The following is a 26131-nucleotide window of genomic DNA, read 5'->3' on the forward strand; positions in this document are numbered from 1 at the left end:
AATGATATTTGGTGTCTGGCCCTTTATACGAAAAAGTTTGGGCACCCCTGATTTAGAGAATAGTCAGGTAGGCAACGCTCAAACAGGTAATCCAAAGAGTGTAGTCAAAAGCAGGCAAATAGTCAGGACAGCTGACATAACAACATGAACAATAAACAAAACACAGGATTAAAAACAGAAAAACTGTACAAGGAAACTGCTTGAACATGCTCACAGGGAAATAAGACTCAGCAAAGTGTGTGAGAATGTGAGGTGTATAAATAAACCCAGTAATGAGTCAATCATGAGCTTCAGCTGTGTGTTTGTGTGACAGTGTCTAAATGATTGTCGGATAGTACAATGTAGTTCATATCAGCGGCAGATCTATACAGTAGTTCTCCAGCAATCTACAACTGCTAGATAGATGGTGATCATAACAAATACTTAAAAAGTTTTAAATGCAACAGTTTAGTCTGTAAATACAAACAAATATAAGCAAAATCATTTTTCTTAGCATTTAAAATTTTTTCTTCACCTATAGATTCACCGTTATGTAATTTCTAGCAAGCTCTTAGCTTTTTTTATGTTAGCTTTAATCAAATGAAGGTGTTACATGAATACAGTGCGAGATCTTCAGTGTGTTTGTGTCATGTTGAGCATCTTGCTCATTTAATAAATAAAGCTCTGTTATCCAGAGCTCGCAGGTTGGTGTTTACACTCCTGCTTACTTGGATCAGCTGTCACATAATGCTGTATCAGTTGCACATGCTGACTGTGACTGTGTGAGAGACATAGTGTCCTTGTATGTGTGTGTGTGTGTGTGGGTGTAACTGTATCCAGGCCAGGGCTTCTGGGCAATATGAGTCGTACCCAATTTTAAGTATTTTTGGACTTAAACTCAACCTCAAAATACAGTTTAGATAGTACAGATTTAAATAAAGCAGCATGTAGAGACCAAAATACTACAAAAAAAGTATGACAGCATCTTTTAATTTGGCATAAAATGTGTGAATACACTGCCTGACAATTGTCTTGTTATTGATCCCAGTTGTAAAAGCAACAAATAATAACTTGACTTCTATTTAATCATTTGGAAAAGTGGCAGAAGGTAGATTTTTCTGATGAATCATCTGTTGAACTGCATCCCAATCACAACAAACACTGCAGAAGACCTATTGGAACCTGCATGGACCCAAGATTTTCACAGAAATCAGTCAAGTTTGGTAAAGGAAAAATCCTGATTTGGGGTTACATTCAGTTTGTGGGCATGCAACAGATCTGCTTAGTGGATGGCTCAACAGCCTGAGGTATCAAGACATTTGTGCTAGACGTTACATTACAAACCACAGGAGATGGCAAATTCTTCAGCAGGATAGCGCTCCTTCTCATACTTCAGCCTCCACATCAAAGTTCCTGAAAGCAAAGAAGGTCAAGGTGTTCCAGGATTGGTCAGCCCAGTCACTAGACATAAATATTATTGAGCATTTCTGGGGTAAGATGAAAGAGGAGGCATTGAAGATGAAACCAAATAATCTTGATGAACTCTGAGAGTCTTGCAAGACTGCTTTCATTTCCATTCCAGATGACTTTATTTGAGTCATTGCAGAGATGTATGGATGCAGTCCTCCAAGGTCATGGGAGTCATTGAGGAGACAGTGACTGACTTTTGTCTAAGCAAAGCCAGACCTTACTGTCCTAATTAAATAATGAAAAATCAAGGCATGATCATATTTTATTTTGGTAAAATAAGCATAATCTAGCAGCCTTTGCCTTTCATTAAGCCACTTCTGATGCCAAATGATCAACTAGAAGTCAAGTTACTATTTGTTGTTCCTAAAACTTGGATAGGCGACAAGACTTTTGTCAGGTAGTGTATACTACTTGTACGTTCTTGGAATAATTCAGGATCTAATTTGATTAATAATTTTCTCGAAAAACTAATTTACATAAAAACAGGTCAGGAGAAAACATATAAACCATATAATTCACAATAGACCAATCCGAGCAGTGCATACTCTTGGAAAGGCAGGGTTTAGAGAGAGCAGATTCTTGAACCAACCATTTCACACTAGATGTTTATTTGGATATTTTAGATAATCCAATTGCAGGAGGCCTCAAAAAAACAAAATTTGACATAGTATGATGTTTGATTTGTTTTTTGTTTTTTGTCACAGGAGGCAATGAGAGAGAAGATATATACTCCACTCTCAGTAGAAAGTGCCGTGGATGCCAGGTATACATCACAAGCCTTTTCATCTTAATTACTATTTATCTTCAATAGCTTGATTTTTCATAGCATTTGATAAGTTTGTCTTTTTCTACTTCAATCACAGAGATGCAGTTGCCAAGATCCTTTATTCCTTGCTCTTTAACTGGTTGACAGATCGCATCAATGGTCGGGTCTACCCCAGAAATGAGGCGCTGTCCATATCTTTATTGGATATATATGGGTTTGAGGTATAAAGTAGCACCCCCTTGCACTCAGAAAAGAATTACTGAATAGATACAGTGGAAGTCAAATTATTAACCCTCTCATGATTTCCTGAGTGTTTCCTATAATTTTTTTTCTTCTGGAGAAAGTATTGTTTGTTTCATTTCAGCTGTAATAAAAGCAGTTTATTTATTTATTTTTTTACTTTTGACCTTTTAAAATTTTAAGGTCAATATTATTCGCCCCCTTATATTATTGTTTTTTCAATTGGTTAATAATTCTGACTTCAACAGTACATCCGTTACCTTATTCACTTTATTCTTCCTGTATGAGTGGCTGCAGCTATTTGAACATTTTTGGCTCGAGACTTTCGGTCTCATTCACTTCCATTCATTTTTAGACATTAAAAACAAATTGTTATGCTGCTTGATGTTGTTAACGGATATTTTCTTATTATATTTTTCTGCTTTGTCTGAATAGTCATGCAAGCACTTGTTTGCAGAGCACGTAGTTTGACTGTTTTCTGTGGTTTATTATTTCTAGTCATTTGTCTCATAGGCAACTGAATAAGAAGTTCTAAAACAACCTAAAAAATTAGCGCACTTCCACATTTTAGAATAAGGTCAATAGCTAAAGTCTAAAATTGTATAGGAATTTAGACCATTCTAAATTAATAAAACATTTTCCCCCTGCATACAGTATGAACTCGTTATCAGTCGCATATAATTCTATCTTATCTTTGTCTCTGTTTGTCCAGAGTCTGGTTTTCAACAGCTTTGAGCAGCTCTGCATCAACTATGCCAATGAGACCCTGCAGTTTTTTTTCAGCAAAATCATTTTCAAACAGGAACAGGTGAGACTTTTTTGATTAAAAAATCAACAGTGTTGTGAAATACGAATTAAATGCAAAATGGTTATTTTCAGTATATTTAAAAACTTATTTTAATCCTCCTTCAGTGCTGAATTTTAGCATCGTTACTCCAGTCGTCAGCTGCAGAAAGACTTTTAATGTGAATTTTCATCTCACATTCACCTACAGTAGTTCACTCCACAAAGAAATGCTTGGCACATGTGGACTGTTAATTTGTACTTAACTGTTATGTGCAATTGAAGTCAGAATTATTAGCCCCCTGTTTCATTTTTTCCCCAATTTCTGCTTAATGGAGAAAAGATTTTCTTCAACACATTTTTAAACAATAGTTTTAATAACTCTTTTCTAATAACTGATTTATTTTATCTTTGCCATGATGACAGCAAATAATATTTGACTAGAGATTTTTCAAAACAATTCTATACAGCTTAAAGTGACATTTAAAGGCTTAACTAGGTTAATCAGGTTAATTAGGCAGGTTAGGGTAATTGGGCAAGTTATTGTATATTGATGGTTTGTTCTGTAGACTACTGAAAAATTGCTTAAATGGCTAATAATTTTGACCTTAAAATTGTTTTTAAAAAATTAAAACTTTTATTTCAGCCGAAGTAAAGCAAAAAAGACTTTCTGCGAAGGAAAAACATCATCAGACATACTGTGAATTTCCTTGCTCTGGTAAACATCATTTCGGAAATATTAAAAAAAGAAGAAAAAAAATTAAAGGGGGGCTAATAAGTCTGACTTTAACTGTATATATATATATATATATATATATATATATATATATATATATATATATATATATATATATATATATATATATATATATATATATATATATATATATTTGTCTAACAAAATTCAAATGCCTAAAAGGATCAAATAATAAATCAAAATGCATTCTCAAATGAGAAATCAACTGCATTTTATATCTAATTTTTATGAACAACTCAGGAAATTACTTTAGTAATTAAAATGACGAATCAAATGCTCAAACTATAGTTCAAATGGAGGAACCAGTCCTGATAACACACACAGACTGATTACTATAAAGACACCTCATTCACACAGACTCTTTGCTGAGTCTTGTTTTGCCCTGTAAAGCAATCCAAAGCATTTTTCGCTGTTTGTCCTGCCATGTTTTGATCCTTGTCTTGTTTACAGTTACTGTTGTTTTACCTCCTGTCCTGTTTCAAATTCTGTCTAAAAAAATGTTTTGTCTCTGTTTTGTTTTTTCAATTGAACTATGTTTGTTTGTTCTGATAATGTATCAGACATTTTAGGTCAGTGCAACTGATGTTTTAAAAAAATTGAAAGAGAAGTAAAAAAAACTAAAAGAAATAAGGATTATGGGGTTTTTTTGTTCACTCAACTTCAGGCATTCTAGATCTGCAAACCAAAAATTTTGAGTTGGCACAACTTAAAGTTTTGTTACAAAGTAAAAAAAACTAAAGGAAATAAGGATTATGGGTTTTTTTTTGTTCACTCAACTTCAGGCATTCTAGATCTGCAAACCAAAAATTTTGAGTTGGCACAACTTAAAGTTTTAAAGTAGTTCACCTCTCCAGAAAACTAATAATACTTTTAGGTCAGTGCAGCAAAAGTTGAGTGAACAATAAAAAATGAAAGGATTATGTTGTTTGTTTTTTTTTGTACTGGCTTAAAAGTTTATTCCAGTGTATGTATCTCTGTAGGAAGAGTACATTCGAGAACAAATCAACTGGAAAGAACTGACATTCACTGACAACCAGGCGTGCATAGACCTCATCTCTGCAAAGCCTCATGGTTTACTCCGCATCCTTGATGACCAGAGCTGCTTTCCACAGGTCACATGCTTACATTTAGACATGCATGCAGATAAATGAATATACCTGCTATAATTACATTACATGTTTTAACACCTGTTGACAGGCCACTGACAATACCTTCCTTCAGAAGTGCCACTATCACCATGGAAACAACCCTCTTTACTCCAAGCCAAAAATGCCACTGCCAGAGTTCACTGTCTATCACTATGCTGGTCGAGTAACTTACCAGGTAATAAAAATCCCAAAATGCAAATTTAGGATTCTAAATACATAGTTATGTAATAACAAATGTGACCACAAAACCAGTCATAAGGGGTTTCAATTTTCGGAAATTAAGATTTATATATCACTTGGAAGCTAAGTAAATAATATTTTCATTGATCTGTGGTGTGTTAGGATAGAAAATATTTGTCTGAGGTGCAACTATTTGAAAATCTGGAATCAAATGGTTAAAAAAATCTAAATATTGAGAAAACTGCATTTAAATGTGAACAAATTAAGTTATTAGACTTGCACATTACTAATCAATAATTGAATTTTGATATGTTTATTTTGGGCATAAAAGAAAAATCTATTCTTTTGACCCATACAATGTGTATTTGTCAATATACCTGGACAACATAAGACCATGTGGTCCAAGGGTCAGAAATGGGGCAACATAGGCTCATTCTGAAAGCGTACCCCTTTATACATTTCTGAAGAGAGCGAATTATGTAGCCAGAAGTAGATATGGCTGCATTTTTTCTTTAAAGTAAATGCTGTTGGCGGCATGATGCCATTACTTTTTATACTTACCAGTTGACCGATTACCTACATATGAATGGCTTTCCCGCTATTACCAGTTTGTCCAGTAGCTCGCTGCATACATCGACAGACTTGTGACACAGAGTGGAGTTGACCACGACAACTGGCTTCGAGTCCAGAAAAGAATGGTTCCAGAAAATCAGTAAGACAAAAGCCAAATAATCAAATAAACTAGTAAATAACAGGGTGAGAATGTGGCAAAATCTAAAAATGTGGTAAGAAATCAGATAAGGGCTTTTCTTTTTCTAGATTGCTTTTTAAAACAGTCAGTTGAGTTTAGGAAAGTGAGGGGGCATGGGTCAATTATGAAACTGCTATTGGGTGGGTTTAAGGAAGGAGGATGGTGGGTCAGCCGATTGGTCAGTCAGGCGCGAATAGTACTTGAGAGAGAAATTTGAGATCTAAAAAAACCTACACAGTGGCCTCTGGTGAACAAAAACTGCTAAAAACGTACCTCCTGCGACATATTTGGCGCTCTTTAGTAATGTATATAAGGGTACGTTTTCAGAATGAGCCTGGGGTGGAAATGTAAGAGAAATCAAGGTTCTTTTCCAATTAATAGGATTTAATGTTAGTAGCCTGTCTAAAGAGAAGCTCAAAGAAGAATTTACTGATTTCAGGTCCATAAATTCCTGGATAAAAACTTCGATCAGGTTCGGCAGGAAGTGTTGGATCTGTTTATGCAGAGCCAGAACCGAGTGAGTACATGTATCTGTGCTATTCTGCTTTTTTCAAAGAATTTTAAAGGAGTCCTGTTATGATTTATATACTTTTAGCTTGTGTGTAATGTTGATGTTAGAGCATGAAACGGATTTACAAAGCACAAAGTTGCACCAAAGGGAGTTATTTTCTAAATCAGTAGGGAGTTTCTAAGCTCCATCAAATTCCTCCATTGTAGACCATTGTTTTTTGTGGGAACAAACATATGGCAACATACTGAATTTAAAAATTGGTTAAGTTTTGTCCATAGTGTGTTTTTCCATGTCCAAGAGATGCCATTTCACAAAGCTAATATACTGATGGACAAATGTAATATCTTCTTCAGCAGTTTACATTCACAGGCAGACATCATGTAAAATTGTGTTGTTGTTTGACATAAACTTAAAAATACAAATTGTTCCGTGAAGCTATAAATTATACCACTACACCACTTTAGCCTGTATTTCCTCTGATTGTACATATGTATCATATGTATATGTATCTTGTGTAATTTGCATATGTGGGTGTGTTGTCTAGACGGTGTCCAATCTCTTCATAAAGCATTCTGAGATGCTGAACCAGCAAAAAGGAGCGATGAACAGGAGCAGCACAGTGACCCGGAGATATCAACCCTCAACCGTGGCCGCCAAGTTTCAGCAGTCATTACAAGAGCTCTTAGACAAGATGGAGAGGTCTTATACATTATTACATACACAGATATATGTACAATGTTACACATGTATATTTGTGCATATGTGTAATTGCTGATTTTTGTGTTACTTTGATTGGCTTAATTTAGTCAATTTAGCGTCTTGTGCATCTTACCTTCTTCAGGTGCAACCCATTTTTTGTGCGCTGCATAAAGCCAAATAATAACAAGGTATGAATCATCATTAGGCATATAAGTATTATTATTACTGTTTCACAGATTTTAATTACTTGTGCTTTAGTTAGTCTAAACTTCTGGTTAGAAAATTTGGAAAAGATTTAAAAAAGTTTTTGAAAGAAGTCTTCCTCAACTAAGACTGCATGTATTTCAACAAAAGTAGTTTTGGGAAATATTATTCAAATAAAAAATTAATATTTTTGTAATTTAATGTTTTGAAATGTGTTTATAAGCAGAAATCTTTTTAACATTCAGTGGTCAGTTTATTTTAAAACATTCACGCAATATAATTATATTAAAAATAATCCTTATTGTCTTATCTGCTTAATACTTTGGAGAAAACTGTGGCATTGTTAATATTGTTATATTTGTAATAATCCTTATTATCTTATCTGCTCAATTTTTGTTAAAACTGTGGCATTACCAATATAGTTATATTAATAATAATTCTTATTATATTATCTGCTTTATATTTTGGGGAAAACTGTGGCATTATTAATAATGTTATATTAATAATAATCTTTATTATCTTATCTGCTCATTATTTTGGAAAAATGTGGCATTAATAATATTGCTATATTAATAATAATCCTCATTATCTGCTCAATATTTTGAGGGAAACTGTGGCATTAATATTGTTATATTAATAATAATCCTTATTATATTATCTGCTCAATATTTTGGGTAAACTTGCATTATTAATATTGTTATATTAATAATAATCTTTATTATCTTATCTGCTTAATGTTTTGGGGGAAACTTTGACATTCGTATTGTTGTATTATTAATCCTTAATATCTTATCTGCTCAATATTTTGAGGGGAATTGTGGCATTAATGTTGTTATATTAATAATAATCCTTATTATCTTATCTGCTTAATATTTTGAGGGAAACTTTGGCATTCGTATTGTTGTATTATTAATCCTTAATATCTTATTTGCTTAATATTTTGGGGAAAACTGTGTCATTAGTATTGTTATATTAATAATAATCTTTATTATTATTTCTGCTTCATATTTTGGTGAAAACTGAGACATTTTTTCTGGATTTTTAGGTGTTAGTGTAAACGTAAATTTTGTTAAACATTGTAAACATCGTAAATGGAACTTTTGATTAAGTTTAATAGGTTAAAAATAAAAGTGTTTACTATTTTTTTGTTCCCAATATTAATTAGCCCAAACATTTAAACGTTGGCACAAAAAATGTCATGTAGTAGTGTTTTCAAATTTGATAATAACAACAATAAATGTTTTGAGTACTGATTCAGCATAACAATGTTATCTGTAAGTGTATGTTCCTGTAAAATCACTGTAATGTGTAAATGAATCAAACATATTTGCATGTCCATTCAGGAACCTGGTATCTTTGACCCTGAGTTGGTTGCTACTCAGCTCAGATATTCAGGAATCCTGGACACAATCCGCATCAGGAAGGAGGGTTATCCAATCAGAGTGCCTTTCCATAAATTCTTAAACAGGTATCTTACTCAACGGTTGGTGCTTGTTACTTATGAAGGCAGTGCTATACGGTGTATAATCCAGTCTAGTGCTATAAATAGCCAATATATAAAATACAGCACCTCAAAGTAAATGACCAATGTGTTTCCAGGTACAAAGCTCTGCTGGGAATGAAAAAGCCACCACCTTCAGATGGCGATAACTGTGTCATGATGTTAACGAAGCTCTGTCCAATCAACAAAGGAGATTATCAAGTGGGTGTGTCAAAGGTAAGAAGAATATTAAAAAACCAATTATTTTAAAAGATGAAAAAATATATTTAAAAAAAACATTGTGCATTTATGAAGTATGCTTTTTACAGGTGAGTGGGCTTAACAAACCACCTGTAGAAACAAACTCTCTTGAAAAAAAAGTGTCTGCTAAATGACTAAATGAAAATTTAAGTCAGACAACTTTACATTATGTCCTGTATATTTTAACAGTGTTTTTTTTCTCTCAGCTCTTTCTAAAAGAGGAGGTGTATCAGCTGTTGGAGAGTAAACGTGATCGTGTGATGCATATAGCTGCACTGACCCTTCAGCGTTACGTACGGATGTTTTTTGCCCGGAGGAAATTTCTTAAGTTCCGTTTGACTATGACGCATCTTCAGGCTCACTGCAAAGGCTTCATGGCCAGGTAAGAAATTACAGGACGCTCTGTAACTGATGCTCTGTTATTTGGAATTACAGCTTAAGTATAGGAATGTAAAGCAAAGTCTATTTCATGTGAAGTCTGTTCACATTTTGACCTACAGTGCAGGAAATAAGTATTGAACATGTCACAGATGTTGATAACAACCAAAGAAATCCATATATGCAAAGAAAACAAAACTAATTAGTTTACAAATGAGGTTATGTGTAAAAAAATGAAGGGGGTGGGGAGGGGCTGTGAAGAGAAGTGTAGAAAGACAGTGAAAGCCCAGACAGCAGCTGAAATCTCTCAGCATTTCTTCAGTAACCGTCTGCCCTTCCTCAGTGTAAATTAATATTAGCTGCTTCAGCCCAACATCTACATAAGTAGGATGATGAAGATGAAACTAGGACATTTCAGCAAGACAATGATCTAAAACACAGCCAAGGAAACTCTCAAATGCTTTCAGAGAAAGAAAATCAAGCTGTAGAATGGCCCAGCCAATCACCTGGCTTGAATCCTATAGAAAATACAAATTAAAGCTCAGATTTGACAAACGAGACCCACTAAGCCATCAAGATTTTGACACTCTGTTGAAGTCTGTGAAAAACTCACACCTGATCAATTTGTGACTTCATTCTCCATATGAGAGGCGTCTTTAAGCTGCCATTACCAAAAAAGCCTTTTATATAAAGTGTTAAATACGTTTCAGTAGTTCAGCACTTTCTCCTTGTGTCAATTTATTGTTACTACATATGACAATTTTTTCAGATTTTTGTTTGTATGGTTTGGGTTTTTACCAAAAATCTTCTTCAATTCCATGTCAACAGTTCCTTTAGAAATGTTATTCTAAAGAAAATATATTTCCATGTTTTGAGAATGGAAGGGTGGATGAAATAGTAATATCTCCAAAAAACTGCTTGACTAACTCACAATTATCAATGAAATCTAACATAAGCTGATTCACAAATGTTCCTTTCTCTGAAATCACATTAAAAATGCATATATTTCAGGTTAGTCCAGTCTGTTGCTAAGTGGCAGTCTCAGTTTTCTCCCGTGACCTGAGCTTCTACTGGGAGCTAAAGTGACGCAATGGCTTGACCAGTTGGTGACTGACTGTTTTATTGCTGTTTCTTTAATTTGCAGAAGTTTGAGTAAACCGTTTTGGTATATCTGTAATCTTTGAATTGAAACCTTGAAGGAAAAACACTTTAGCATCTACTTTTTGCTGCATTTACACTGACAAAAAAGTTAATTTTGCTCACATTTGAGACAGATTTAATCATTTTTTTTATTTCCGGTGAGATCAGGTTTGGTCTTTTCGCATAAGTTATGGAGCATTGTAGATGCAATAACACCAACCACACTGTGACAATTGATCTTTTTATTTATTTTGTTGACTTTTTTGACTTTTGTATTTTCTTGCATAAATATTCTTTATGCAAACTAAGAGTTGCAATAAATACTTGTTATATAATGACAGTAATGCTTTTGATTCTGAAATATACAGTTAAAGTCTGATTTATTAGCCCCACTGCTTATTTTTTTCCCCCAATTTCTGTTTAACGGAAGATTTTTTCAACATATTTCTAAACATAATAGTTTTAATAACTCATTTCTAATAACATATTTATTTGATCTTTGTCATGATGACAGTAAATAATATTTGACTAGATATTCTTCAAGACAATTCTATACAGCTTAAAGTGACATTTAAAAGCTTAACTAGGGTAATTTGTTTTACTAGGCAGGTTAGGGTAATTAGGCAAGTTTTTATACATCGACGGTTTTGTTCCTAAAATGGTTTTTAAAACAATACAATTCTGCTTTTATTCTTGCTGAAATAAAACAAATAAGACTTTCTCCAGAAGAAAAAAATTGTAGGAGACATACTGTGAAAATTTCCTTACTCTGTTAAACATCATTTGGGAAATATTTAAAAATATAAAATTCAAAGAGGGGCTAATAATTCTGACTTCAACTGTATATTGTTGTACACATTTGAACGTAAAAATATGCAAGATATGACACCAAATTCATTCTGAGCTATTTCCAAATTTGGTTTTAAATAGATTATAATGAATATTGAAACTTGCATTTAATTCCTGTTGTAATTCCAAGTTATCTTAAAGGTATAGTTCATCCAAAAATGAAACCCTCAAGTTTTCCAGTAACCTTTTATCTCCAGGAGATTATTAAGAAGATTTGTTCAATGAAACCTTGCTGATTCATACAATGCAAGCCAATGGTTACCACCGCATTTAAAGTTAAAAAAGAAAAGCGAAAGCTAAGTTACTTAAATTGGCTCCTGAGGATACACTGGTCTGGTTTTTGAGCGATCTCTTTATTAATTTTAGGGATTATTAAGGATGAATTCAGTCTGATTGAACACCTTGGTTAAACTAATTAAGGTTCAGTAGGTTATATTAGGAAGAAAGCTAGGTAAGAGTGTTACTGAAATGGCTAAAATTTCTCCCAATATCTTTTTACCTTCAGGCAACGATTTCTACGGATGCGTATAAACCTAATCAGGCACCGCGCAATGATCCGACTTATCGTCAATCGCAAAAGATACATCAGGGTATGTTTGTTAGTTACGCTTTACAATATGGTTCCATTAGTTATCAGTTATAATAATCAAACAATGAAAACATTTGTGAAGCAAATAATAATAAATGCTAATACAATAATTTATTAATGCATAATTAAAATGTATTGCTATATCTTTTTTTATTTTAATTAACAAACAAAAGCTGATTTATCCTAACAACTAACAGTTGTATTTTAATTAACTCATGTTAACAAAGACAGTCAGTTAATTCTAGTTAGGGGATTAGCTAATGGGACCATATTGTAACATTCTAAATGTTTCTTCTCTAGCAATTAAAATAAGTTGTAATATTAGTTCAGATTCAGAATTTCACATTTCAATGCTTAGCTTTTGCTCTTGGCTTTGCTACAGATCAACGTACTCTTGGCGAGAAGAGCAGAGGAGGAGAGGAGAAGGCTTGAACTGGTAAAAGAAGAATGTGTGCTCATTATTAGATAGGCTCCAATTATGAATAGTTCCATTTTTAAAATATATAATTTATATTGTATTTACAATTATTAATGTTCATATTAAACTTTCAAAGTGAGAGCACTCTGTGTTCTTCAGATTTCACATTTCCCTTTTCTGAATAAGAGTTTGTGTTTCTTCTTTTCTGAAGGAGCGAATAAGCAGGGAGGTGGTAAACGTGACTCAGCTGGTTATTCCTGCGGAGCTGGGAGGATTGTTACAGGCCACAGCAGGTTATTCACAGTTTTCTTTATTCACAGTTTTGAGAGCTGGGGTTTAAAATCATCATTTTTACTGTTGCCAAAGGTTTGTGAATAAAGAAACTGTTTTTTAAGGAGCAGTCAGACTTTATTGAGCAGTTTTTGCCTTACACATAAAGGATAAAATTGTATCAAAATGGGAATAGTACTTTTAACTTGGAAAGCAACCACCCAGGACACCTTGACTTGCCTTAGAGTGTACTCACACTATGTACAGTTGCCTCAAACCGGGCCAAAGCCGGCCTGTCCCCCCTCCCGTCTCCCCCGACGGCCCGCACTCACATTACAATCGGGCCTGGGAACGCTTACGTCATCGATGATGCGCTGTTCAGTAAGGACTCTCGCTCAGCACAGTGGAGATTTCTCTAGTTATATTTCTTTATTCTTTAGGGATTCAGTGACACGCAGTCCGATATTTCGCTGAACAGATCTGCCACTTTTGACGCTCATAAACAGTCATAAAGCCCTGTGTTGCAGGAATTAGGAGGTTTGCTGAAGGTGCACAGCTGTTGTGCAGTGAGGGGTTTGCGTCTTTAATAAACTACGGCAGTTTGCGTTCACTGAACAGTAAGAATGACCAACAAATCCATATGAAACAGTCCCTTAAAAGTCATTTCTCGCGTTCAGTTTCAGGCTTTGGCGCATTTTGCACTCACACACAAGCGTACCGCACCTAAGCCCAAGTGGACTGCGCTCTCTCCATCTCTCCCTCTTCCAACTGGGCCAGTGCCGGCCAAGTGAACCGTGCCTGAAACCGAATCAGAGCACTCACACTTATCAAACGATCCGGGAAACGGGCCTGGGCACGGTACAGAGAGCATAGTGTGAGGAGGCCCTTTGTTAACTTAAACTAAAACAGAAAAAAAATCTCCCCTAACCGCAGACATCTATTTAACCCTTCTAATTCACCTATGTGTTTAAAATGTAAGACTTATGTAGGTACTTTAACACATTGTATGTGGTCATGTAACAAGCTACAAAGATTCTGGTCCTTGGTGCTGGGGGAAATGGAAAAGATCTTTAACATGCCATTGGATTTAGACCCAGCTTCGTTGATTTTGGGTATACCTAATGGACGCATTCTGTCATCAGCTAATAAGAAATTGTATAATATACTGACTTTTGCTGCCAGAAAAAATATTTTACTTAATTGGATTAGTGATAAATCTCCATCACTTAAAGGTTGGCACAAGATCATTTTTGAGTTGATTCCTCTGGAACATCTTACCCATGTTTTACACAAAAAACAGAACATTTTTTCAAAGTTTGGACTCCATACTTGGACTATTTGGAACCTAGTCTTTGCCCTATCATGCTGAAAGGAAAATTGTAACTATTGTTTTCTGAAAAACATACAATGTTAATATTATCCCTTTTTTCCTGATCTGTTTAATGTGGGGTAGTGCTGTTTTATAGGTAATCTGAGCCTTTTTTTTCCTTTTACATTGTTCTGTGTTGTTATTATTTTTGTTGTTGTTGTGTGAGTATCTTTTAAAGACGTTGTTATGTCTGTATTATAGTGAAAATCCAATAAATATAATTATAAAAAAAAACAGAAAAAAGATATGTAATTACAAAAATACACAACTACATTTTTAAAAAACCTCAACTATTAACACTTCAACAATGTCATTTAACATTAAAGGTCTGGTGAAATTAAAATAAAACTTTTTAGATGGTAGTTTCAGTCTTTTGGTTTTATCGGTTTAGGATATCTGTAATCTAGTGTGCTCTAAATCTGTGACAGAATTCACGTTTAGGAAATATAAACCTGATATGAACATCCAAAGCTTGCAGTTTGTCACTTCTGCCTAAATGGATCAATGAATTTTTTTTACATCACCTCATACCATCATTTGGTTTCTCATCAAATCTTGACCAATCAAATGCTCTCTAGTCTCTGTTATGTCCCATGCCCGTCAAGATGCTTCTTGTTACTTTCTTCATGTTTCAGTTAAGATTACGTCAAACATTGAATAAGAAATGCACATATTAAAGCACTTCACGAGACCTTTAACGTTCTCCCATTATATTCAACAAACGTTTCAAATTTTTAATTTGAAATCCAAAAATGGTGTGCATTCATGTTGCAAAATAGGTAGCAATTCACCTAACGAATCTTAAACCATATTAAAGCAATGTTTGGTTTGTTTTTAGGTGGTCGGGAGCGTCATTCAGACTGCTTGGCTTTGGTTCAGGCTCCTAGAATACAGACTGACCCTCAGCTCACTCTTCCACTCGATATCAACAACCATTTGATGACCAAATACATCCGCACACATTTCAGGGTAAATGCTTTTTCTACTAACACGTATATATGCACAATACACACAACTTACATTAAACATATGTACATTTTGTATTATTATTTTCCACAGGAATTGCTGTTTGGGATGCTAACAGCACCGCTGGAGAACTCACTGACCCGTTTAGAAGATGATTTGAAACAAGACGCTGTTGATGTGTTCATACTGGTAACATTATATCACTATTCTATGATTGTTCACTCTAATAACCTGCCTTTTGTATGCTATTAGTGAGTTTTCTTGTGGTTGACAGATTTTGAGGTTCATGGGAGATCCGAATTTGAACGGAGCTCAGGAAAACCTCTTTGGAAATTATATCATTCAGAGAGGCCTTGCCACTCCGCCAATCAGAGATGAGATCCTAGCTCAGATAGCCAATCAGGTGTGGCGGAATGAAAACAGTAGAAATGCCGAGAGAGGCTGGTTGCTGATGGCTGCCTGTTTGAGTTCATTTGCCCCGTCTGAGAAGATGGAGAAATATCTGCTGAAGTAAGACCATATGATCACACAAACACGTACAATATTGTTTAAAGTTTTCTTATTATCACCTGCACTGCATTTATTTGATCAACCAGTAATATTGTGAAATCGTATTGCAATTTAAAAATGACTTTGGAAAGCAGTTTAATATGCATATTTGGTACTTGTTTACCATTTTTAAATTTTTTTCAATACAAAAAAAAATTTGCTAAATATTTTTAGAAATAATGTTCGTATTCAGAATTTTTTCAACATAAGAGTTTATTGTAATGTAATAAATGTCTTCAGTGACTTTTGATCAATTTAATACATCCTTGCTGATGCATAAAAGTATTAATTTACACTCACCGGCCACTTTATTAGGTACCTCTTACTAGTATCAAGTTGGACCCCCTTTTGCCTTCAGAACTGCCTTAATCCTTTGTGGCATAAATTCAACAAGTTACTGGAATATTCCACAGAGATTTTGGTCCATATTGACATGATAGCATCACGCAGTTGCTACAAATTTTTTGGCTGCACATACAGGATGAGAATCTCCCGTTCCACCACATCCCAAAGGTTCCCTATTAGATTGAGAGATTCAAAGATGCTCTTCTGCATACCTTGGTTATAATGAGTGGTTATTTGAGTTACTGTTGCCTTTCTATCAGCTCAGACCAGTCTGGCTATTCTACTCTGACCACTGGCATCAGCAAGGCATTTGCACACACAGAACTGCCGGATCAGCAGTTTCTGAAATACTTAGACCAGTTCGTCTGGCACCAACAACCACGCCACATTCAAAGTCACTTAAACCACCTTTTTTCCCCATCGTCTTGACCATGTCTACATGCTAAATGCATTGAGTTGCTGCCATGCATGGCTGAATAAAAATTTGCGTTAAAGAGCAGTTGGACTAGATGTACCTAATAAAGTGGCCGGTGAGTGTATTTCCAATAATCTAATGAAAGTGAATGACATGACCACATCACTGATGAATTTTGGTACAGCAATAAAATCGGTCACCATTGTACTACAGCCAGTATAAGATTTAACGACAAAACTGTCTTCCTCTGTCTCTGTCAGATTTGTGTCAGACTACGCTCTGAATGGCTTTAAGGCTCTGTGCCAACACAAACTCCTCCAAGCCATGCAGAAATCTTACCTGGTCCCTGAAGCCTCTCGAACATACCCTCCATCACTGCTAGAGTGGACTGCCACACGCAAGAAGGCACACATGGTGCTCCAGGTGCACTGTTTTGATGGTAAGAAGCCCCTAATAATGTATTCTTACATGGACTTTATACCTAATGCATTTAAAATTGTGAAGAATGGATTATCATACATAATTTATGTTAGAGGTTTCATGATGGCGGGTCATTGGACCAACATTAGACATAGGAAAAACAGAATATACAGACTTCTACAATCACACAATGGTTAAAGAAATCTGCATTGTCAAGAACACATTGATTCCTCACTATCTGCATCTAGCTTTGTTCGTTCATTAATTTTCCTTCAGCTTAGTCTTTGTTTTAGAGGTCGCCACAGCGAATGAACCGCCAACTACTCCAGCATAAGTTTTACGCAGCGGATGCCCTTCCAGCTCCAACCCAGTACTGGGAAACACCCATACACACTCATTCATTCTTACACTATGGCCAATTTAGTTTATTCAATTTACCTATAGCGCAATACCGTGGGAGAAACCGGAGCACCCAGAGTAAACCCACGCCAACACACGGAGAACATGCAAACTCCACACAGAAATGCCAACTGACACAGCTGGAACTAGAACCAGCAGCCTTCTTGCTGTGAGGCAACAGTGCTTGCCACTAAGCCACCGTGCTGCCTTATAGCTTTGTTTTAAACTTGATTTGTGGCCTAACTGATTCACAGTACTTCTTAATGAGACATAGGGGGTGCTGATTATCTCTCTCCTTCTCTCTCTTCCACTCTTCACTGCTCACTCTGTCAAATAATGCATGTTATTATCAGGTCAGGATGCAAATCAGGGCTGGTGTCATCTGTCCATTCTTTCCTCGCATCTATTTAATCTCTTCTTCTGTCATTCCCTATATCTGTCTTTCAGCCTCTCCTCTTTCATCTAATCTCGCTCGCTTTCTCTTTCTCTCTGCTTTATTTCACTCCTTCTCTCATCCAGTTACACTGTCTCTCTGTCCTCGCCTGTTTGGCCTGAAGCAGATTAGTCGATATGTGATAGTGTGTATGTGGATGAGCGTGTGTGCTGGTGATAAGACAGTCGGTCTGCATTATCTTGACTACTGTTTCCACCCATCAATTCTCTTACAATTGAATAACCATCGCTAGCTAGGTATTATTGACCTCTTCCTGTAAATCCCTTGCATCATCTGAAGTATTAAAGTGGACCTATTATGCGTCTTTTTGCAAGACGTAAAATAAGTCTCTCATGTCCCTAGAGCGTGTATTTAAAATTTCAGCACAAAATGCCCAACAAATATTGTTTTATAACTCTTTGAAACTGCCCCTCTTAGAATTTGATCCGAATTGTTCCATTCTTCACTTTAAATTCAAATGAGATTGTGATCCCGGCCCTCTTCTGAAAAAAAGGGTGGAGCTAAAATTGCCTATTCAAAATGGCTGTTTCTCACTGAGGCCAGATTATGCTTATAAAATGAGAGATTGTCATTAAGGGGCAGGACTTTCTTCCTTTGAAGACATGTACAAAGGCAGAATGTCAATCAAAGCGCTTCTGCAGACTTTTTTTATTAAGTGTGATTATAAAAATAAAGTGAATCAATTTTTACCATTATTGGCTGGCTATATACACAAACTATTGCCACACAGCCATGTTTAAACCCCTTAGAAAAGTGATTTTTGCATAATAGGGGCTTTTAAAGTCATAGTTTGTTGAAAAATGAAAATAATTTTGCATAGAGCGATCATTTGGATGAGTCAACACAGATTGTGGAAAGTCAGATTTTAGGCAATAGGAGATATAATTGCATTAATGCATTTAGTGGACACTTTTATCAGTACAACTTACCAAAGAGGAACAAGATATTCAGCTTACAGCCAACAGTGATTATAGTATATAGTACTGGGTTATTTAAACAGTCATCTGTCTGTATTATCGTGCTAGTTGTTTCCACCGATCAGTCAGTTCTCATACTATTGGATAACTAGTGAGATATTAATGACCTCTTCTTGTATTTGTTTTCCTCTTTGTGTTGATCATAGAGTGTTAAATAAAAAAGGTATTATGCAATCAAAAATGAAAATTCATCATTCATTCACCTCCATGCTGTCCCAAATGAGTTTGTTTGGAAGGTTTTAAGAAAAATAACACATCTTGGGCACTGTTTACTTGCATTATATTAGCAGGTCTGTGGCTAAAGTTTAATTTAAACAAAGCAATTTAATAGATTTAAGCAACAAATTAGTACATGTTCATTGTTTGCCTAAAATGAGAGCATGGTTTTTATGCTTTGTTTAGAAAAATGTCATAAGCATAGATTTAACTGAGGCTGTACGCTGAGCTGTGTATAAAGACTAGAATATTAGAGAGACTTGAATTTAGGGGCTTTTTTATTTTTGACTTGTTATATTTAATCATTCTTTTGTAGGTGTGTCTTTCCTGTGTCCTGTCCATTCCTGGACCAACGGAGAGGGCCTTGCTGGAGATGTTCTACAACACAGGTGATTTTTATTTTTTTTTATTGTTGTTGTTTCCACTGATCATGCTGAGACTTAATAGTAGTTTATACTATGCAGCTCAACTCCTTGTTCAAGCTCTTGTTCTCTCCAGACTGGACTATTGCAACTCTCTACTAGCCGGGCTTCCAGCTAACTCTATCAAACCTCTTCAGCTGCTTCAGAACGAGCAGCACGAGTGGTCTTTAATAAACCTAAAAGAGCACATGTCACTCCGCTGCTCATCCGTTTGCACTGGCTGCCAGTTGTTGCTCGCATCAAATTCAAAGCTCTGATGTTTGCTTACAAAGCGACTTCTGGCTTTGCTCCTTCATATCTGCTCTCACTTCTGCAGATTTATGTGCCCTCCAGAAACTTGCGTTCTGTGAATGAACGTCGCCTCGTGGTTCCATCCCAAAGAGGGAAGTATCACTTTCCCGAACTCTCGCATTCATTCTGCCCAGTTGGTGGAATGAACTCCCTAACTGCATCAGAACGACAGAGTCACTCGCTGTCTTCAAGAAACGACTAAAAACTCAACTATTTAGTCTCCTCTTCACTTCCTAATCTGCAATTGCCTCTCTGGTTCTACCGCTAACTGGATTACAAAAAAAATTACTAATGTTTTGCTTCTTAGACTTTACAGACCTGAAACTTGCCTATAGCACTTATTAATTGTTGCTCTTATAGTTGTGTAAATTGCTTCCTTGTCCTCATTTGTAAGTCGCTTTGGATAAAAGCGTCTGCTAAATGACTAAATGTAAATGTACTTCTGTGTCGAGTGATCGGCATGACCCACAGCACCTGCTTTAAACGATGCTGTGCATTTATACTTCTGCGTCCTGTTTGTGTTGCTCTGCAATAAAGGCTGATTTATTTTCCTGCGTTGAGTGATCGCCGTGAGCCACAGGGCATGCCTTGCGTGTTGTCGTGCATTTATACTACTGCTCGCTGTTTGCTCTGCAATATTGCTCTGCAATAACACTTTCAAAGCGCTAGCTGGCAGTGGGTTTTTATGTTCCTCTGTGTCGAGTTTCTTTGCTGGTGTTTTGTTTTTTCTGAACGCTACCTTAATGTACAAGTAGCTCAAACTCCTCATTTAAGGCGAGAACCAGCAGACGTGCAACAACTATAATCATAAGGTAAACACAAAACTTTCCACCTGAGGCAACTGTGATTGCCACTGAGCCACCGTGCCACCCATCTAGGAATAGAGGAGGAGTAGGGGTGGAAGCGGGATTCTTCAAAACGAAGATGGCTGTAATATGGAACTTAGGGTATTTATAGTGGCCTAGGAATCGTCTGATTGGTGAATAATAAATTGAATAATGCGAAGCCGGCTGCAAGCAATCATAAGCACGTGATCCTCTCGAAATTAGTTTATAAATAAACTTCCCTTAGTGCATGAGGCCGAATGTTTAATATGTGTTCATGTTTAATATATTGCAGTCTTCAGAGTCAGTAACTAATACTGGTCATCCTGCAGAGGCGTGTCTGCTGAGAGCCGATGGGGTTGGTCAGTCCTGATGAAGGAGCCTGCGCAGTGGGTGGAGCTAGAAGGTCACGATTATGTTCTGGATCTGGTGTGCGACCTGGAGCTGCTTCCAGACTTCCCTAAACAGAAAACATACTTCATCATCTCTACTGAAGACCCCAGCAAGGCTCGACCTAACGCCAGCATGTATGCATCCTCAATTATGTCCCATATTATGTTTTCACAGTATTTCCTATAATATTGTTTCTTCTGTTTCTCATTTTCTGTTTTATTTCGGCTAGAATAAAAGCAGTTTTTAATTTTTTAAAATCCGTTTTAAGGTCGGTATTATTAGCCCCCTTAAGCAATATTTTTTTTATCGATTATCTCGAGAATGTACACTCATTTGCTTATTTACCTTAACTTGCCTAATTAACCTGATTAACCTTGTTAAGCTTTTAAATTGCACTTTAAGCTGAATACTAGCATCTTGAAAAATATCTAGTAAAATATTATGTACTGTCATGCCAAAAATGAAATAAATCAGTTATTAGAAATTAGTTATTGAAACTATTATGTTTAAAAATGTGACTTCTCTCTGTTAAACAGAAATTGTGGAAAAAAATAAACAGGGGTGCTAATAATTCTGACTTCAACTGTATATGCACATATATATGTTTGTATGCAGAAGTCTTTTTGGCAGTGGATTTGACGAGGATGAGGATGGGCCACTTTCATATGCCAACCGAATGAGCGCCGTTCCAACCAACAGTCTACCCATTTCTGAAGGCCACTACAGTCTGGGTAGCATTTTTTCAGTCTTTTAAATACACCACAACATTTTAGTCCCTAATTGAAAGAACATATGAAGTCATTGACCTTCCCAATCAGATTGGCAGACAGTCCCATGAATAACCGAACATTACCTTAAGAAACACTAAACCTGCTTTAATCAGTAGTAGCAGATCTACAAGCCTGCATGTAAAGTAGAAACAGATACATGGAGAATGGCTAGATTACATACAGCTGAACTAACCCCAAGAGTGTTCTTGTAGCCTTTATGTGTGTCAACCGAGCATGGGTAACATTATACATGTTTAAGGGGACTTGTATGGGTAAATGCACAGGTCATTGATCATTATTTTTTGTGGCTTGTATCTCTTGTGCCATATTTTGATTTTGACTTGATGAAACTTGATTTTGAACTTAATAAAAAATTAAAAATTATATTGTCATTACCATTTTCTTTGATCCTAAGAAAGCTTTTTTTTGTAAAGGATCATGTGCTAGTGTTTGCATCTATTTAGTGACAGAAAATGTAAAATTGACAGATTTTTAGGTTTAGTTAGCTATAAGTGAAGAGTTGAGATGCAAAACCTCTAAATCCATCAGACCTATTTTCTTGTAAATTAGCATTTTCTATCAGGCTCCTATAATTAGATTTAAAAGTTTCATGTTATTGCTAATGATAAGGTTATTAGTTGTTAAATAAAATACTTTTCTTTCGAAAATGTCTCTTTAGGTAATTCTTTGGTTTTTAAGAAGGTAAATTTTCTTTTGTGTCAAAACCAGCTAAATTCTTGTCTGCTTTTTATGCAAAAACCTCTAAATCCACCTATTGGAACAAGACAGTGTAATTAGATGAAAATCATTAAAGATGCAATTAGAGATTATTTTACCAAACATAAAACATTACACAAACCACCTATAATTAAAAAAAACATCTGTCAAGTAAGTGGCGGTTCATTTCACAGTGGTAACTCCTGATAAACCAGGAACTAAGCAGAAGGAAAATTAATAAATGAAATCTGTCAAGTGCATTAATCAATAACATGAAAACTGACATTAATTAAATCTTAACAATCTGTTGTCATTTCTGATATTTGGGATTTGGATTTAATGTATGTAGAGCAATGTAAACATTGTAAACTAAGCTTGGTAGTTTTAAATAATGTAGTGTAAAAACATTGTGAAACATCAATATCTCTGCATTGTCCATTAATAAAAAAAAAATATTGGAGTAATATAGGTAATGTAAAGTTTTATACATTATATTTATATTTTACAACATGGCTTGCATTAGCAAATAAAACACAAGGTAGGCCTACTGTGCAATTTTTTTTTTTTACTAGAAATCAAGATGATTTTATTTTGACGTTATTATATTCGAATTCCTGCCCCTACTTCTCTCACATTCTCTCCAATCCTCTGTCTTCTTCTGTCTTTCTCAGACTCAGAACCATCCTATGATGCCACTCAGAGAGGGATGGATCGTTATTTGGACAGCTTGTTTGACCCAGTTCTGTCTGATGCAGCTGGGGTACGGTGACACCTGATTACCTCACACATATGCATGTGAACTCACACTCTTATTGTTTGCAAAGAGTGAGATTATGAGTTATTACTGATAGAATTTATAATATAATTTAATATAATATAATTAATATAATATAATATAATATAATATAATATAATATAATATAATATAATATAATATAATATAATATAATATAATATAATATAATATAATATAATATAATATAAATAATACAAATAATATAAATAATATAATGTAATATAAAATAATAAAATATAATATAAATAATATAATGTAATATAATATAATATAATATAATATAATATAATATAATATAATATAATATAATATAATATAATATAATATAAATAATATAATGTAATATAAAATAATATAATATAATATAATATAATTTAATATAATATAATATAATATAATATAAAATAATATAATATAATATAATATAATATAATATAATATAATATAATATAATATAATATAATATAATATAATATAATATAATATATAATATAATATAATATAATATAATATAATATAATATAATATGAGAGTAATAATTTCCCAGAGATGGGTTGTGGATGGAAGGGCATCCGCTGCGTAAAACCTGCTGGATTAGTTGGTGGATAATTCCGCTGTGGCGACCCCAGATTAATAAAGGGACTAAGCCGACAAGAAAATGAATGAATGAATGAAAGTAATAATAATTTGTGTGAATGCTTATTGTGGGTTTGTGGAGTGCATTTGGCTAAGCTTTGTGTGGTTATTTTACACCGAGCACACGGAAATAAGCAAGCAAATGAGGGTGTAATTTTTTAATGAGGCTAATCCCACACCGAGAAAGACAGAGACCTAGAGTCATGCTGTAAACTACAGACACAAGTTGAATCGATTAGATTTATCTACTTAAATTGGATAAACAAGAAAAAAAATGTGAGACATGTGGTCTGACTGCATTGTTGTTTGTCACTGAGTATCTTGTCACATAGAAATACATTATATTATCAAAGTAAAAATTAGCTACTAAGTTTTTTCTTTCATGCAGTTTTGGTCACTAACGGGATTGTCGTTTTAATTTCAGGACTTTGATGCATCAGTTTTGTCTGGTAGGATGAAGGGTGGAGGAGGTGTAGGTGGAGATGAAGCACAGCACACTGCTAAAGTCACTCCCTTAGCTGCTCTTCAGCCTGGAGGTACAAGCTGTTTTTTTTTGCTCACCCTTGCTGGTTTTGGTGCTGGATGAACAGCAAAACTTAAGGCCCCAGTGTACTTCAAAGGAAAGATATTTTTCACTCTTCCTTTGAGGGCAAAAAGAAATTCTGTCAGACACTGATTGGTGGCGTCGGTATGCACAAACTTATAGAAAAGGTGTGTATTGATGAGGTGGGCTTCTCATCCGTGTGTGTGAGCCACCTCTGAGTCTTTAAAATCTCTCCGCAAGCGTGCAGTTACATCCGGACCAGCTCTGCTACTCAACTCTTCAGTGTATTTATGTGGCCAGTGTTGTTGTTTTGGATGTTGGCTGATCTCTGAATGGCTGAATGTGAAATTGCATGTCAAAGAATTGGAGTTCCAGAACACACCCATTGGTTGTTAAATCGGCATGGACCAATGGTCGCTCAAAGGTGTTTAGGAGCCAAAATGAACTTCCCCCAAATGTTTGCTTTAATAAGCAAACACAAACTCAAAAAGAACTTTCTTCCGGACAGATTTTGTTTGTCTTTTTTATTAATTTCAGTCATTATAGTTCGTTCTTTGATTTCATTTGAAGTACACGGGGGTTTTAATCAGCTTCCTCTGCATACACACATCTCATTAAAATGCCTTTTATTGCAATTTTTTTATTGTGTGTCTTTAGTTTAGTTTTAATAGGCTACTATCTAACAAATACCAAACAATATTGTACTGTACAGGCCATCCCTTTCTTTCTTTCTTTCTTTCTTTCTTTCTTTCTTGGCTATCATAAATTTAATAATGTAATTTTTCATAAAATTCTGAGGTATTCTAAACTTTCACTTCATTTTCTGTACTGTGAAGTAGAAACACTGGTATAGTATACAACCATCTATACTATACTATACTATACTATACTATACTATACTATACTATACTATACAACCAGGCGACAAGGTGGCTTAGTGGTTAGCACTGTTGCCTCACAGCAAGAAGGTCGCTGGTTCGAGTCCCGGCTGGGCCAGTTGGCATTTCTGTGTGGATGCATGTTCTCCCCGTGTTAGTAAGGGTTTCCTCACGGTGCTCCAGTTTTCCACACAGTCCACAGACATGCGCTATAGGTGAATTGAATAAGCTAAATTAGCCGTAATGAATGTGTGTATGAATGTTTCCCAGTATTGGGTTGCAGCTGGAAGGCCATTCGCTGTGTAAAGCATATGCTGGATAAGTTGGCGGTTTATTCCACTGTGGCGACCCCTGATGGATAAAGGGACTAAGCCAAAGGAAAGTGAATGAATGAGTATACAGCCAAGTATACAATCATATATACTATATATATATATATATACTGACTCTCTTGATGTAGAAATATGAATACTAACATACATAATTTAATGATGGTTTGTTTGTGTGTGATATGCTTTTGTTTTGTTTTTTTGTATGTATTTTGTAGCAGTGAGAGTTCTACCACCTATGCCACCTATGCCTGGTTCTCCAATCATGCCCAGTCTGCCAGCAGTACCACCTGTGCCTGTGCCAGGTATCTCTTATAAAAATGCCTAAAGCTTCACAGGCTTGAAATGAAGTGATGAACAAGTATTTGGTATTATATCTTTTTATTCTGCCTTTCAGACCAGCAGCATGCGGTGCTCGCTCAACAGCAACAAACCATCCTCAACCAGCAAGCCGTCATTATGGTACTACAGTCTTTATTAAATCAGTATCATCCATCTTATCATATGGATTTATTTTATTCATACTTTATTTCATAAATTTAATTAAT

At 35.1% G+C, this 26131-nt stretch overlaps 1 protein-coding gene across 1 annotated transcript in view; it reads left to right on the forward strand.

Annotated features, from left to right (window-relative positions):
- myo15ab (myosin XVAb) overlaps nt 1-26131 on the forward strand; it is a 73518-nt gene that overhangs the window by 16011 nt on the left and 31376 nt on the right. Inside the window, exons 13-37 of the mRNA XM_073949344.1 lie at nt 2154-2212; nt 2313-2436; nt 3168-3263; nt 4976-5107; nt 5193-5318; nt 6514-6591; nt 7130-7284; nt 7427-7472; nt 8832-8956; nt 9088-9205; nt 9436-9611; nt 12102-12186; nt 12568-12621; nt 12815-12896; nt 15081-15211; nt 15302-15397; nt 15483-15718; nt 16778-16956; nt 19300-19372; nt 20853-21047; nt 21529-21644; nt 23072-23160; nt 24257-24368; nt 25802-25888; nt 25981-26045. Of these exons, the coding sequence (XP_073805445.1) occupies nt 2154-2212; nt 2313-2436; nt 3168-3263; nt 4976-5107; nt 5193-5318; nt 6514-6591; nt 7130-7284; nt 7427-7472; nt 8832-8956; nt 9088-9205; nt 9436-9611; nt 12102-12186; nt 12568-12621; nt 12815-12896; nt 15081-15211; nt 15302-15397; nt 15483-15718; nt 16778-16956; nt 19300-19372; nt 20853-21047; nt 21529-21644; nt 23072-23160; nt 24257-24368; nt 25802-25888; nt 25981-26045 (2835 nt within the window). The remainder of the gene's footprint in view (nt 1-2153; nt 2213-2312; nt 2437-3167; nt 3264-4975; nt 5108-5192; nt 5319-6513; nt 6592-7129; nt 7285-7426; nt 7473-8831; nt 8957-9087; nt 9206-9435; nt 9612-12101; nt 12187-12567; nt 12622-12814; nt 12897-15080; nt 15212-15301; nt 15398-15482; nt 15719-16777; nt 16957-19299; nt 19373-20852; nt 21048-21528; nt 21645-23071; nt 23161-24256; nt 24369-25801; nt 25889-25980; nt 26046-26131) is intronic.

The sequence above is a fragment of the Danio rerio genome, chromosome 1, assembly GCF_049306965.1.
Source record: "Danio rerio strain Tuebingen ecotype United States chromosome 1, GRCz12tu, whole genome shotgun sequence".
NCBI classification, from domain to species: domain Eukaryota; kingdom Metazoa; phylum Chordata; class Actinopteri; order Cypriniformes; family Danionidae; genus Danio; species Danio rerio.